Raw genomic sequence first — 15,819 nt, 5'->3', positions numbered from 1 at the left:
GATTAAACTAAGAAGAAGCTTCGATGAGAAACTTCAAACCATATTAGCTGTAATAGCTCTTAAGCTAGCGAGGAGAAGTGGTGCTTTACGGTTGCGCACCATGAATTTAATGTCGATTATCAATTTGTTGTTTTTTATTATTATTTATATTTAGGAAATAATCGGACAACAAGGTTTTTTTTCAGAATGAATAAATGTTTTTTAAATTATAAAATATGAAATTTTCTATTTTTCAATATCTTTTTCTATTTTATTATTTTGTATTATAAATATATATTGTTCTGCTTTTGTACGCAGAAGTATTAAACGTCTATAATAAAGTGTAACTATAACAAGACAGATTTCGTGCATTTTTAGCATACAATCATTACATTGTTACAACTTTATTTAAGTTATATTATAAGTTAGTCCAGAATTATGTCACCGTATACATTATTATATTCAATTTAATTCCAGTAAGTTTGTATATATGGAAATGTGTCACCTAGATAGAAGCTTCATTTGTTATCTCAAATGTGTGTTGCATTTATGTTGAGCCGGGACAGGAGCATCGGAACAATAAAAAAACCAAACACAAGCTCAAATCATTCCAGAATACTTTAATTCCATCGACCCATCATCCTCACCCCCCCCCCCTCGTCGTCCCTATTGCTGCACTCATCGGTACAAGGATATGGTGCTGATTCCTTATTTTCAAAAGCAATTTAGATAAATAAATAATAACAATTCATCTCACTACACGCAAAAAAAAAGAAAAGGAAATAAAATGAAAATCCATTCAAACCAATTAAGAAGATCATAAATACAACTAGCTGTCCTTATGTATATACATCCACATTGTTTGATGCTTTGGAATCGACTCAAAAAGTTCTAACCTCTAAACCCATTGATTGAAATCGTTGCGCTGTTTTGTCCCTCAGGTGTGTGGAGTCCTCGCTCGAGCAGCGGCTCAGACCGACCATGTCGAGCTCGCAGGACAACAATCATGCGTTGCCCCGAGTCCTGGTTCGACCTACTTGTGTTGTTTCGTTCCCCCCTTAAAATGTGCAAAGAAAGTCACATGCTTTAACAGATGGTCGCGGGTGCGTTTACATGACCACCTCGGTGGAGAAGAATTTCGGACTTGGAGAGAGAGAGAGAATGAAGACTCCACAGAGACCCTTCGGATTCCGTCGGTGGATTACAGCCGACGTACGGACGCAGATGAAGATGCTGTTTGATTTGACGTCTCGATGTAAACACAGCCAGAGCTTTGATGACACTTGAGTGACCAGCAGTGATTATTAAGGCAGGAAACACTACTCTTTGTACCTTTTAATCTAATCACCCCCCCTAAGAAAAAAAAAATAAAAATCACTGCACAATTTGAACCCCCTGTCATCTCAGATCATGATGTCTACCAAGAGGAGAGAAGAAGCAGGAGATGTGTGGGGCTGCCAGAGAAAGAGTGCATTCGTTGTTCTCGGTGAATAGCAGCTTGCAGGGCCAGGTTTCTTGGTTGTCTTCCCTGGAGCACGTTAAACCCTAAGATGTCCCATATATGTCCCGAGTGTCGGTGGATCTTAGCGTTCGGATGCTGGACGGGGGAGAAGTCGGGTGCAGCTGCTTTCACAACGAAATGCTGCTGTAGAGTTGATCGATCTTGTCCTTGAAGTACTCCCTCAGCTCGGGTCTCTTCGCCTTCAGAGTCGGGGTCAGGAGGCCATTTTGGATGGAGAACATGTCGTTGTGGATGTAGATGTTCTTCACCTTCGAGAAGAAAACACCAGACTTGTAAATGGTATTCGTGATAAAGCACATGTAGTGAAACTCAACTAAAAATATCTTTTTGTATCTCCCTTGAGTTCTCATTTGCAAACATACCTGCTCGAAAGAGTGAAGACCACTCGCTTTTCCAAGACGCACCAGATCTTCAAGTATGGCCTTCTTAACTTCCTGTGAAAAGAGAGAGAAGAAATAAAACAATGAAAAAATGATTTTTGACAGTAAGGGTCAGTCTTTGATTTTTCAATTTCTCTGCCTATAATTTAAACCCCCAACTATTAACAACTGTAATTTTTAATTAAATTAAATGCTAAATATTGTTTGTTTTTTTTTAATATTTCATCTTCTTGAAAAAGGAAACTAAGAGTAAAAAGTTTTGTTAATAGTTGACATTTATATTGACAAAAACATGAATAAATAAAAATGTTTTCCAAGTTTCCCCATCATATTCTATAGTGATGAGTGGATAGGGGTTCATGATACAGTATGATACAGTATCCTCGTTTTCCATGATAGATAGATGGTACTATGTGCTAATATTTGATACTGAACCACTATTTGGTTCTTACTTTCAGAGCTATTCATGGCTGTCCTTACATCACTGATCTGATCCAGCCTTACACCCCAGCTCGGGCTCTGAGGTCTGTGGATCAGAATCTTCTGATGGTTCCACGCACACGGTTCAGGACCAGAGGAGAGAAATCCTTCCAGGCTGTTGCTCCTAAGCTTTGGAACAATCTTCCTCTCTCTTTGCGCTTGATGGAGTCTACTGACTCCTTTAAGAAACATCTTAAGACCTTTATATTTGTGCAGGCTTTTCCTTGATTTTCTGGAACTCCTGTTGTGTTATCAGTTTTATCTTGACCTTTAAAATTTATACTTTATTGAATATTGTTTTGATTGTTTAAGCGCTTTGTGACCCTGGTCTGGAGAAGCGCTATACAAATAAAAATGACTTACTTACTTACTTACTTACTATTCCACCCTAAGACTGTTTTAAACTGAGAGCGCCACCTACTCAGCTCTGAAAAAACACTGTATCATGAAACCTTATCAATCTACTAGAAATATTAAGGCATTTCTTCTTTGTTGCACGTGTCTCATCTTTGTAGTGAGGGAACGATCTGAAGCACACTTTAAAAATGGCCCATACCGTGTTTTTGCACAGATCTTTGTAGGTTCCCAGCATGCCTTTCTTCTTGGCCCAGGCTGGCATCACCTCCGGGTCGGGAACCACAATCCCCACCAAGCAGGACTGAAAGCATGACAGTGTGTATATGAGACAGAGTCATAATAATACAAATAAATTAATGAAAAATCCCAGTAAATATCCTCCTCACCTGCAGGCTGTCACCGTGGACGTACAGCTGTGCCACCGGTTCGCTCCGGATGTAGATGTTCTCGATCTTCTCCGGGGAAATGTACTCACCCTGGGCGAGCTTGAAGATATGCTTCTTCCGGTCGATTATCTTCAGCGTTCCGTTCTGCAACAAGGATCAATAGATATTGATTTGAACAGATATAAAGTAGGCTCAACAAGAAGCTCAGGATGATTGTAAATAAAAAGGATAGTGGAAACAATGGAACTCTTACAGTTAACCATTTGCCAATGTCGCCAGTGTGCAGCCAGCCGTCTGGATCCAAGGTCTCAGCCGTCCTCTCTGGGTCTTTGAGGTAACCCTTGAACACGTTTGGTCCCTTCACACACACCTACACAAGAAAAGGATAAATAACGAATACATACTAAACATTACAGCAATTATTATAGTATTCATCTGCAAAGTTTCTCCATTTACTTCACACAAATGACCAGCAGGGGTAGCTGTTGATCACGTAAAAATGGATGACACTGCACCTCAAAATACAGTGAGTAGATAAACATTAATAATGTGATTTATTACCACATATTGGATTATAATTTCTTATAAATAAATTATAAATTATTAATAAATGTAATAGGTAGAACTCAATGAAGTTATACCTAACCTAACCTAACCTAAAGTGATAGTTCACCAAAAATTCAATACAAGATTGGCATAAAAGACGAGCATCACGGGGGTATTTAGATGTTTCGAAGTGCATAATTTCTGATGAAGGTTAAGACGAAGACAACTGAGCATCAGTCGCTTCATTGAAATGAACATGAATGTTTGCCTATAAGTAAAAAAAACAACATTTTATCTGAAAATAACTACAAGCTTCAGTCGACATCAGGGTTAAGTAGAAAAAAGATTTTTGGAGAACTACCCCTTCAACCCGTATGTTATCTCAGGGTTAAGGTGACCCAAAGGCCCGAATAAAAAAAGGTGTTTCAGGAATCCTTTGTGTTGTCTCTGGAACAAGTTGAAAAAAAAAAGAGGTGAACAACCTCGACCACTGCATATTTATGTCTGGAAGCCAGGGAGGTCGTTGACCCAGAGGGAACCGAAGGGTTAAAGTTATGCATTATTATGACCTGATCCTGCCTTTTTTGCTCAGGTTTTGTTGTTTGAAAACAATTCTTTGTCATTGACTCAAGTTGTTTTGCAGCACTTTTTTACTATTTTGGTGAAATACTTAATAGTAGTAAAATGAACATAACTCTATCTAATAAAAATGTTTTCACATTGTGTTATGTAGGTTATGATCTGAGGCCAACAGTTAAACAACAGGTGTGCTCCTGGAACACATCCCAGGTGAAAGCTTCCTCTGACGCATTCAGATCAAAAACACTACACCTTCGATTGTTTGCCCAGTATAATCACAGTCTTTACTGTATTGAGATTGGCAGCAGGCGCTCACCTCTCCTTCCCCCTTGGATGCAAAGTAGTTCTTCTCCGGGACATCAACCAGTTTTATGAGGTTACATGGCAGCGGAGCTCCCACATGACCTGTCGGAATACATTTCAACATGTTTTTAGTTACACCTCAGAACAGCTTATTAAACGCTTATTCATATAATGATATGTCATGTTGCTGTTAGCAAGTTATTTGTACTCGCTCCTTTCACAATGCACGTGTTTTAAGAGTAAAATACACATAGAGTCAAAACTGTTCCTATAAACTGCTTTAAAAAAAAATAAAGATGGCGGTTGCTGTAATATTACTCATGAACGACAGGGAGAGATGTTGACCGCGTTTCCATTTTTGAAACCTGACTCTTAAACTATTAGTCAACTGTCAACAACTTTTTTCGATGAATAAAAAGATTGGCAAAAATGCTGTCGGTGCTGAAAGGCAATAATGGTGAGGCCATGTCATAAGAGCCTTTTCTCTTCTTTAAAAGTAGCTCACTGTCTATTCTGGGCTCCACCATTGTGGATGCCTCAAGATTATGTGATCATGTTTCATCTGCTCACTGGCCCATCTGTCTACAGCTGATAAAAAAAAAAACGCCCCACTCATTTTTCTTTATCTTCTTGCATCCGTTAAATAGTGTTTCGGAAGATGAAACATGGAAAACCATAAATTTGACATCAAATTTATTGTACTAATCGAGAGCCAAATTGGTATTGGTTTGTTGAACTTTGACCAGGGATAGTTGAGTCTCACCTGATCTCTTTATTACATTGTTATGTATAGTTGGTTGCATCAATGTCTCACCAGAAGTCCAGTCGCCAGGTGTGGTGTAGGTGCAGCCTGCCGTGCACTCTGTTTGCCCGTACGCCTCGTAAACCTACAAACCCACATGAAAGTGACAATAAGCGCAGCACGCCCGTGCATGTGTGAGGAAAAACATGTCTGTGGTGTGTGTTTGGTTTCTATTTCCAAACATGAGTTGGTGATTTGAGTTAACAGCTGGATATTCAATATCGAACTTAGCTGGCAATGACCACAGTTTCTGAGCTTTTTCTGAATTTGTCAAAGCTGTGTTTGTAAGATAAGTGATGATAAGGTCGACTTTGACCTTAGGACACACGCAAACTCTAGGTTTTGTGTTTATTTTTTTTACGACGATCAGAAGTATAAACACTTAGATTAATGTGGTTATTAGTCAGATCTATATATTTTCACATAGACAGTTATGAGAATATCAAATATTTTGAATATATTTGGGTTAGTTTGAGTAAATGTATGGATAAAGGAAAAAAAATGCATCATGAATGTAAACTTTCTGTGGCGGATCCTTTTCATTATTAGCTTTTAAAATTGTGTTTTTTTTAAAGGATAAAAACGCGTCAACAAAATAATTTTAAATGACACAATGCTTGTTTCAGTGCTATAAAAATATAAATCTACAATTCTACACTCTAGTCTATTTTATATGTTAATTCTCAAAAATAATGAACACCTAACATATTCACTGAAAACACCAAATATCAAAATGATGCCCAGGGTGCTTTACTTTATGTTGATTCAAGATTTATGCCAACTCATCATTTTTACATACCAAATTGGAATATATATCCGACTCTAGTACACTGTTTTTTGAAGCAACATGATTGCTAGTCATATTTCTCAAACCCTTGAGGGAGCCAAGGTCTAAAGCAGGCACATTCCAACACAATTTGTGAATTATCAGCCCCTTCGTCCCTCATTACTTAACCTTTCCACTACGCATGATAGTGGAAATGATTTACTTGCTAAATTAGCTAGTTTATCCCACTGCTAGCTGCACTTATGATGAGGTGAAATTGATCACCTTTAGCACTTTGTATCTTTGTGTATTTGGAAGATTTAAGTTTTTGCAATATAAATGTATGCATTATGTCTCAAACAGAGTGAATCTTAGTCAACACTGGATCACTAATATTGACACATGGGTCATAATAACAGTGTTATTATTAATTAGGATTAATGTCTGAGGTGGGAAAGTATATTTTGCATGTCATATCTCAATGTAAAAATACATTTTTGTAGTGAACATTTTTTTCTACCCGTCAGAAATTGACAATAGGTGCTGCATCGCTAGGCAAGCGACTACGCTTTTGCAAGTAACTTTATTCATTAACATACAAACGGTAATAACTCATACTGGTCTGATGAAGCTTCATGAAGCAATGTAACTATTTTCAGAGTCCACTAGATGGCGGTCTCTGCAATATTTTCCTTTGTTTTTAACAACCGTTCTAACGAAACATCAGCCCATCAGTATCCTCTTTTATGATGAAGTAGCCTGCCCTCTTCTGATGGGTTAAAGAAATAGTAAATACAAGCTTTATCCTGGTGCAATGTGTTCTGAAAGCAGAATATAACAGCCCCGTGTTAACGCTCATCCTTGAGAGGACATGTACAAGTCCTTGTCCAAACAGACATAAATCTGCCAGAAATACTCGACTCCCATACGGAGGCCTGACTCCAGACATAAAACAGCTACATTCCAGGATGACAGATTTTACTGTGGTGAGTTGCAGATTAAATCTTCAGTAGCATGTGGTTGTGCAGGTGTCTTACCTGACAACCGAGAGCTGCTCTGAGGAACCCGAGGACGGTGGGGGAGGTAGGAGCAGCTCCTGTGATGATCATCCTCAGTCGTCCTCCCAGACTGGCCTGGACAAACACAGGTGTTCATTTGACAGCAAGATGAAGACATTAAGAAGAAATGCAAAAGTAGTTAAATCCGTTTAGTTGCCGATCTAGTTACCTGGATCTTGCTGAAGAATATTTTGTCCCAGATGCTATCGCTCCGAATGATGCCGCTGCTGACCTCAGCACCTTTTCTCTTGGCAGCGAAATTGAGGAGCCATCGTTTCCACGGACTGTTGGCTTGGCTGAAGATCTGAGTCATCAATGAAAACGACTTTGATGAGTCCATCTATCACCAGAACCTGCTGAGAGTCTTCGGAGGTCAGCTCACCTTGTCGTACATGCGGTTGAGGAGTCGCGGAACCACCGGGAAGATAGTGGGCCGCAGTGCCTTCATGTCGTCCGGGAGGAGACGAATGTCGCCCTGATAGAAGCCAATCCTGCCTCCATGACAGTAAACCACCGACTACCAAACAGAACAAATAAAAACTTGCATGAGTTTTAATGTCGAGAGCATGAAAATAAACACTTTCTAAATGAAAAAAAATGGCTGCATGTTAAATTGATTTTTGCAGAACAAGAGGTTGAATATAAAAAATGTATCTTTAAAAATCGAAATGTTACGATGTTTTATTAACAGATTGCAAATGAATAAAAACATGTGTCAGAGATCAGGGTCACAAGTGTTCCGTATCAAGCCAAGATACAATCATTTGGAGACGGTGAAAGAACAGAATAAAATCTAGTCCCTAGACATGTTCAAAAAAAGTAACAGTGTTGAGTTGCATTCGGAGCCATTTTTCCAAGTTTTAAATCAAGTTAGCGCCACCTACTGACCTCTAAACAACATGACACTGCTTCATGAAGCTTCATCAGACCATCACTAGTTTTTATATTATTTTTATATTATATTACAATGGAACAAATGCTGTACATTAGTGTCAGCAAACAATCTGTGAAATCAATGTGTTGCATTCAAAAACACCACATTATACACTTAATAACTATTTACTTTATGTATATAGCTCAGCATCTAATATCATCTTGAATATTAAAGCATCAACCTTTATGAAGGATGAAGAGGATAGTGAATCATCAAGTCTTTCTGTACATTAACTTTATCTTTGTACAGTTGAAACATGAAACAACTATTTGCTCCGTGATATACTTGGAACTTTAAAGAAGAGCTTTTTTATCGTCATGCTCAACACAAACTCTCTACTGCGGCCCTACTTGCATGTTTTCTTAATGGGATGCTGGTCAAAAATGTAAACAAAGTTCAGTCTAGGAAGAAGACGCCCATGTGCAGATGGATTGCTGATTTTACAGATTGTGCAGATTTGGACCGAATAAGGTTGCCGTTAAAAAACATGGCGGATCCAGACAGTCCATTGCACCTGCACGCACATTCGTTCCCGGATTTCCCAGATCGTGTATTGATATACTCTGTATGTCTGTGTTGGTAAAGAAAGAACTTAAAGGCAAAGCATTACATTCACAACCTGTAAATAACATCGTTATGAACCCATCAATTGATCCTGACACATCTTAAATGTATGGAAATTAAAATATCACAACTGAATAGGGCATTATTATTTAAACTCCGGGGTCAAGGTGAAGCAACATGACCCCATATTTCGCGCCTGACCCAGGGATAACACAAGGGTTAATGTTAAAGATCGGTTCAAGGAAACGGCAGGCCTCTTAATACAGTAAAAAATCCTTAAGATATGAATAGAAATAAAGTCTTTCAGTGTTATTTCTGACTATGAAAACATTGCAATCTTTCTCTTATCAGCTCCATATCATTGCCACTGGAAAATGTTGGCGAACAACACAAAGCAAAGCCCAGTCTGTTGTAACGCACTGTAAGCGGCTTCTTCCTGTTTGCGGGGTGAAGTGAGGACACGACCGACCCGAGGCCCCGCCTTCGTGATTTTGCTTTCCACGCGTCACCAGCAGCAGAAATGCCAGCGAGTGCAATGTAATAGCAACAGCATGCCTGCACTTGAACAGCAAGACTGTAGCTTAACCCTTGAGTTGTCTCTGGGTCAAGGCCTCCCAGGCCAAATTAGGCCATTTATTTATATTATATTTAATCAATATTTAATGGTAAGAGTACTGTAACCAAAATAGTTTTTTAATAATGCAATACCTAAGATAATAGCATTATTTATTGAGGCATTATTCTTTATATATTTGCTTTGGTTAAGACTGAAGCGCAAATGTCACTATTACTATAATATAAAATATTTTATGGAGAACAGATATATAAACAACTATGTTGAATTAATGATTATTTAGACCAATACCCTTTTCGCAAACATTCAAAACAAAAGGAATGCATTTTGCATTTAGTCTTAAAAATTAAATATATATATATTTTTAATATCAACACAAGCATGAATGAAATATGTAACATTTTGAAAATAACGAAAATATGCTGTTTTTTAGGAATATAGCAGTTAAAGCTCAAACACTGGCCGAGTGTTTAATGTATTACAATATTAAAACCATGTTTTGTGGTTATCATCTGGGACTCATCCATCCTGGTGCTATTGTGTCAATAAAACATACGGGACCTTGTTGAACCAGTTAGAGCACCATGGATTACCATTTTTACGCCAGCACACTCCGAAGAGTGTCACCATATGAAATGAATTCTGGGAGAATAATCAAAAATTTCGTTTGGAGTGTTTGGAGAAAAAATAGTCACTCTTACTTTTGTGGTTTTAATTTGCTAACCTTCCTGTGTCTTGCTTCTTTAGATCAATTTTATTCTATTAAAATAAATCAATATATCAACATTATAAATTAACATTTCAATATTTTTGTAATTTGTTTTTAATTTGTCATTTTTTCTCAAGTGCCTTTAAGGCGATGAATTTTTTCTCTTAAAATACTTTCAAATTAAATTAATTAATTATGTTATATGTAATAATGTTTTCTTTATTATTCAATGTCATTTAATTATTGATATTTTAAAATAGTTTATTTTAAAGTATTTATCATTATAATTGATGATTTTTTTTCTGATGTCCTACTTTTATCACATTGTTTTGTGTATGTCTTCACTTCTGTCACTATAAATAGTAATATAAATTGTATTTATTTTCACATTCCTGAATAAAATGTCCTTTTCATGAAGTAGTGACTTGTCTGACTGCATCTATTGATTCAGCGTACGTGGCGTTTCTATCTGTTCACATGATAGCACAGGTCAGGAAGTTGTCTTGTGAAATAACCCCTGTCTAGATAAAGAAGGAAGTGAGTTCATCAAACATCCGCCCCCTGATCTCCGCTTGACATCCCATAAAGACAATCCCCCTCCTCCCCGTACCTCGATCAGCCTCTCGAACATGTGGGCGAGTGGGAGGAAGGAAATGAGGCAGTCGTCTTGATTTGGGAAAATGACTTTCTGCAGAGAAGGAAAAATAAACGACCAGAATTAACTGTGATCCACGTTTTTTCACTGAAACGTGTAAAACACTCACGTCTGTGACTTTGAGGAACCCGGAGAAGTCCGCCACCACGTTCCCATGAGTGAGCATGACTCCTTTAGGGTTTCCTGTGAGAAAGAGAACAAAGAAATAATTATCAATAATTACCACATCACATAATGAAACCCTAACAGAAGTTTTCCATCAACACATCACCAATCACCAATTTTTATTAAGGTTTTCTTGTGAATTATGTAGATATAATGTATAATTATTATAATAATTAAATAATTATAAAAAATATTTATTTATATATATATATATATTTTTTTATATTATTATATTTTTATATATGTTTTAATATATATTATAAATGTAATACATTTAAATGTATTATTATTATTATTGTAATGTGTAATCCTGTGTGAGGGGAGAGAAAGTTTTAACTGCACAGTGTGTTTTACTTTTCCTGGTTCCCTTCACATATAGATATCTTTGTCATCATCACATGAATAAAGAAAGCGGTCACACACTGTAAAATCCCTCCATTGCCAACTGATCACATGGAAGATATTTTTTGTTGTTGTTGAGGTATAAAGAGGTTCCTCTTTTAAAGGATGGTGCAACAACGAGTGAAGTTATTGATGCATTACTGGCTTCCCTCGCTAGGTGGGAGTATCTTCCACATCAGAGCGTCACGATGATGTTCCCTTGTCCTCGTGTGACCTGGTTTCATGGTGAAGCTTATCAGTTTGATAAAAGCAGCCAAAAAGTCAATCTTCAAACACCACGTTTTTGGAAGACCCCGATTACATTGTTGACTTTCTCAGCGTGAAATAAAACCAAAAATAATCCAAGTTTTTATTTGTTCAGCCTTTTCCTTGATTTTCTGGAACTCCTGTTGTGTTATCAGTGTTATCTTGACCTTTAAAGTATATACTTTATTGAATATTGTTTTGATTGTTTAAGCGCTTTGTGACCCTGGTCTGGAAAAGCGCTATACAAATAAAAATGATTTACTTACTTACTTACTTACTACTGAAGAAGCAAAACGATTTATCAATGTTATCAGCCATAGATTGTATTTTATAACTTGTGCGGTAATCTATCAGGCCCAGACAAGCCCAGGTCTTTGAATTTGAACACGGAAATCTCATGAAAAAACAACAAGACCATGTGTTGTACCTGTGGTTCCGCTGGTGAAACAGACGATGGACAGATCCTCAGGTGATGGTGGCTGCAAGTAAAATGAAATACAACAAAATGAGACTTTTCAACCCCTAAAGCATCCCACACTGTGAGACATTTGTCTAATTTCTATGGTTGAAAATAAAAAGTTATATAAGCTTCTTGTTCTAGTATTTTCCAAGGTGTTATTATATATACAGTAACTTGATCACATGTGTTTTCACTTGGGTGTAACTAAGTATAACATAGTATAAACAAAAATTCACTGTTTTAATTTGGCGGTAAAGAAAATGTAATTACGTTAATAACATTAATGATGAAACCATTCAATTAATTAATTTGTAACCACATGCAATATATTGACAGCCTGTGTCTTTGACTGTTTTATTGTTTAAGTTATCTTAATCATGTTTTTTTGTGAATATTTTGTACTCCAATGCTTTGCTAATGTTAACATTGTTAGCTTTTAAGTTAAGATAACGGCAGCGACCTGCATTAGCCCACACTGTAATAAATTTCCTTTAAGATTTACAGAAAAGACCAGGCAAAAAAGGGCCAATAAAGTGCAGTAAAATAACTGTTGATTTAAAAAAAAGAAGGTAAATTGCATATAAAAAACAACTATACGTTGCTTGTATTCACATACGTAAAAAGGGGGGAAGTATCCAGTAATTTGCTGTCTCTTTTTATTTACAGTAATTTTATAGCACTTTATCTTAAATTGTGTTTTTTGCTTAGTATTATCTATATAGGAAATCCATTACAGTGTAAGACTTACAAGTACATATCAATTCAACAGGATACCACAAAACTAAATAATAAAGTAAGTAAATAAGTAAGTAATTTATATTTATAGAGCGCTTTTCTAGACCATAATAAAGGTTCACAAATGCCAACTTTAAAAAGGTATAAAGCAATGTAAGATAGTAGCTGTTGAATATTTAACTTTCTAAATGTTTACTGTTGTTAGCTAACAAGCTAGCACTCAACTTGCTAATCAACTACTATCCTACAACTACTATATTGCGCTACTAACCAAGCTAACATTATCAGGAGGCTAGATAGCGATCATAAGCTTTCTTGAAAACAACACAATAATGTTAAAATGCTAATACACGCAGGAAAATTATCTTTTAAGTTGTTTAGCTTATTAGCTTATGTTCATTAGTAGAGGAAGATGATGGTTACTTGTATTTAGCTGTTCTCATACTTACTATCGGCTTTCTGTGGTGATCTCTGCCCAGAGCCTAAAAAAAAGAAATGTGTTATTTAGTGTGAGTAAACAATAGCATGCTTTTTTTTTTTGAATAAATAAACTTTCTCTTTGCAAATGTATAAATTGAACATGTTTTGGAGGGAAAATAAATCTCATAATATGTAACAGCAATTCACATTATTAAAATGTTTTGAAATACTGTATATCCATATTCATAATATATTTATTTTTTTACCTCCCCTTAACTAACAATATGAACTACAGTAAAGGCAAAATATATTCATTTATCTCACTTCATAAAAATGTAAAGTGAGAAATATATATATTTTTTAATTCTATTAAAGAATGATTATATTATATTCTTCATAATAACAAAATGCAAACAGTTAGCATGTGTTTCATTTCACCTCAGTCGATTATAATCGCGCATCATTTCCAGTAAACAGCTGAAAACCTGACCGGCTGGTGTAGTGGCATCAAGAGAATACAACTTGTCACATAAACACAAACCTGTCAGACATAATAAGGACCTAATATGACGTTTGTCCGGCTGCGGATATAAAAAAACATTCCTTTGATGCTTTGTCTCTGTGTTTATGAGGGTTTGTTGTGAGTGACTCGACCGGTAAAAAAAACAAAACAATAATAAGATACAATAATACAATGCTGTCTTTAGCCTTTAATTATTTAGCCTTTAAGACATTTTGTTTTGTATCGTCAGAATCATTAGCGCTCCTACCTCCACTTCTTGTATTGCCTGGATGTGGACACCACAGGCGGTTCCTTGATCGATGAGGGCCGAATTGAAGGCGTCCATCAGGATGATTCTTTGAAGCCCCGGCGTCTCCTTCCGCTCTACATTGCCCAAAAGCACTTCAGCCTTCTCCATCTTGTCACAGATGACCGTGGATATGTCCGCTGAAATACACAAGCACACACGAGCAGCCTTTTGTGAGTATCAGCAGAAGAAAGAGGAGGAAAATGGAACTTTAAAAGAACACAATGAATGTTATTTATTAGACAAACTGTTTTGAAGAGACACAATTATATTTTTGGATATATATTAACACATAATAGAGGAAATAACATTGATAATAATCTGATAATGTGGGTTTATATGCGGCAACAATGTTATTTTAAACAAAACATTTTTGATTTTGAGGGATTTTATGAGAAATAAAAAATGAATGAGGGGGTCATACAGGTTTTATTTGAAAGGGATAATAATATGAGGTGGTGACACCCCTAAAGCAAAAAAAACAAATAAATAATAATAAAGAAAAACTGCATATATATATACTGTATAACTACTCAGACTTTATAAGTGTGTTTTCATGTTTTAATTTGCTTTGCTGTATTAAATGTACGATGACTTTTGTCTGTGTATTGGGGCCTTAAAATAAAATGAATTATTATTATAATTATTCATGTATAAATTATACTGAATTTGTTTTAAAAAAAAATCAAAACACAGACATGTTGTAGACACGGTAAATGAATACATACTTCAGTATTCCAAAAAAGATTTATATTAATAATGACGTAACATTTTGTGTTTGTAAAAAAAATACATTCCATTTCCAAAAAACATGACAATAGAAAGCATTTAAACAAAATGTAGTCAAAAGGAAATCAGTTATTAATTATTATTTAACAGGAAAATCATTTTAATTTTTCCACTTTGTCTGCGTTTCTTCTCACCAGTGTTAATGATGAACCTGATGGCGTCTGGGCCCAGTGTGTCATAGAGAGGAACCACCACCATGGAGTAGGTGTAGCAGGCCAGCTCAGAGATGATCCACTAAAATCAGACCAGACGTGGCCAGAAAATGTTAAAAAAAAAAACCCAGCAGAACAGAGGTTTTAAAAACAAGAGTTTTGAGTCGGCGAGTCACCTCGGGTCTGTTCTGGGCAAACACTCCGATGAACTGGTCGGGGTTGGGTTGACAGCCCTGGTGCAGGAGGCCGGATCCAAGGTGCTCGGCTCGGGACGTCACCTGAACGTAAAGCGGTTCAAGTCAAGCTTCATTTTGTTGTCAAAGGGACAGACAACCACTTTAAAAAAAAACTACATCTACAGATAATCTACAATAATCAGCAAACATCTGTATGTGGTATGACTATGGGAGGAAATCAGAGTTGCATAAATCAACTGAGGAATCTGAGTTCAGTGTTGCCTCATTTTTCCACTGCAACTTCTGCTTTGTTGCCGTTTCCTGCAGCCCATCGATGATGAGCGCGTGGTCAAGTTCAGACATGTCTTACAGCACCGGGAAGTTTTCAAATCATCTTACGAGCTGGAAAACCCCTTAAATTCACATTGATTGAGAAACTCTCACGATAACACTTCACAGGCTTCCCTCCCAAGCCCACGTGACGCCGCCGCAGCTTCACACGTTTTAACACAGGAAAACATATTGATTCAAATAGGCAGATAAAAATGATTTTAACTTTAAAGTGGTTGTACAGTAACAACACCAAATCGTAATACGGACACACACATAAACACAGATTAAATACATTATTAATTAATAAAAAATCGGCAAAGATTCTTTGAAATGGACAAAATATTTTTTGCAAGTTGGACGTTTTTTATTTGCTGCCAATATTCTTGCTGTACATTTCTGTTATTTTTTCAAATCTTTTTCTATCATTAATAAAACCTTATCACGAGGAAATGGACAGTAGGTGGCGTTTTGAAACCTGCTCGCACAACACACAGGCAAGCAGAAAAAGAGGAAGCTTCTTCTGCCAGTATTTGAATAT

At 36.5% G+C, this 15,819-nt stretch overlaps 1 protein-coding gene across 3 annotated transcripts in view; it reads right to left on the bottom strand.

Annotated features, from left to right (window-relative positions):
- Nucleotides 1-581: 581 nt before the first annotated feature.
- acsl6 (acyl-CoA synthetase long chain family member 6) overlaps nucleotides 582-15,819 on the bottom strand; it is a 28,167-nt gene continuing 12,929 nt past the window's right edge. For all 3 annotated transcript variants that reach the window (XM_087808164.1, XM_087808162.1, XM_087808163.1), the window contains 17 exons: nucleotides 14,949-15,050; nucleotides 14,755-14,854; nucleotides 13,793-13,971; nucleotides 13,052-13,084; nucleotides 11,835-11,886; nucleotides 10,704-10,777; nucleotides 10,550-10,627; nucleotides 7,541-7,675; nucleotides 7,328-7,462; nucleotides 7,138-7,233; nucleotides 5,347-5,419; nucleotides 4,546-4,634; nucleotides 3,358-3,474; nucleotides 3,105-3,248; nucleotides 2,918-3,019; nucleotides 1,864-1,935; nucleotides 582-1,749 (listed from right to left, as the gene is read on the bottom strand). In XM_087808164.1, coding sequence (XP_087664290.1) covers nucleotides 1,609-1,749; nucleotides 1,864-1,935; nucleotides 2,918-3,019; nucleotides 3,105-3,248; nucleotides 3,358-3,474; nucleotides 4,546-4,634; nucleotides 5,347-5,419; nucleotides 7,138-7,233; nucleotides 7,328-7,462; nucleotides 7,541-7,675; nucleotides 10,550-10,627; nucleotides 10,704-10,777; nucleotides 11,835-11,886; nucleotides 13,052-13,084; nucleotides 13,793-13,971; nucleotides 14,755-14,854; nucleotides 14,949-15,050 — 1,722 coding nt within the window. In that variant the 3' untranslated portion in view covers nucleotides 582-1,608. The remainder of the gene's footprint in view (nucleotides 1,750-1,863; nucleotides 1,936-2,917; nucleotides 3,020-3,104; nucleotides 3,249-3,357; nucleotides 3,475-4,545; nucleotides 4,635-5,346; nucleotides 5,420-7,137; nucleotides 7,234-7,327; nucleotides 7,463-7,540; nucleotides 7,676-10,549; nucleotides 10,628-10,703; nucleotides 10,778-11,834; nucleotides 11,887-13,051; nucleotides 13,085-13,792; nucleotides 13,972-14,754; nucleotides 14,855-14,948; nucleotides 15,051-15,819) is intronic.

Source organism: Callionymus lyra, chromosome 14 (assembly GCF_982586985.1).
Source record: "Callionymus lyra chromosome 14, fCalLyr1.hap1.1, whole genome shotgun sequence".
Lineage (NCBI taxonomy): Eukaryota > Metazoa > Chordata > Actinopteri > Syngnathiformes > Callionymidae > Callionymus > Callionymus lyra.
Note: the sequence above shows the minus strand (reverse complement) of the source record. Positions and strands in the feature narration are given on the sequence as shown.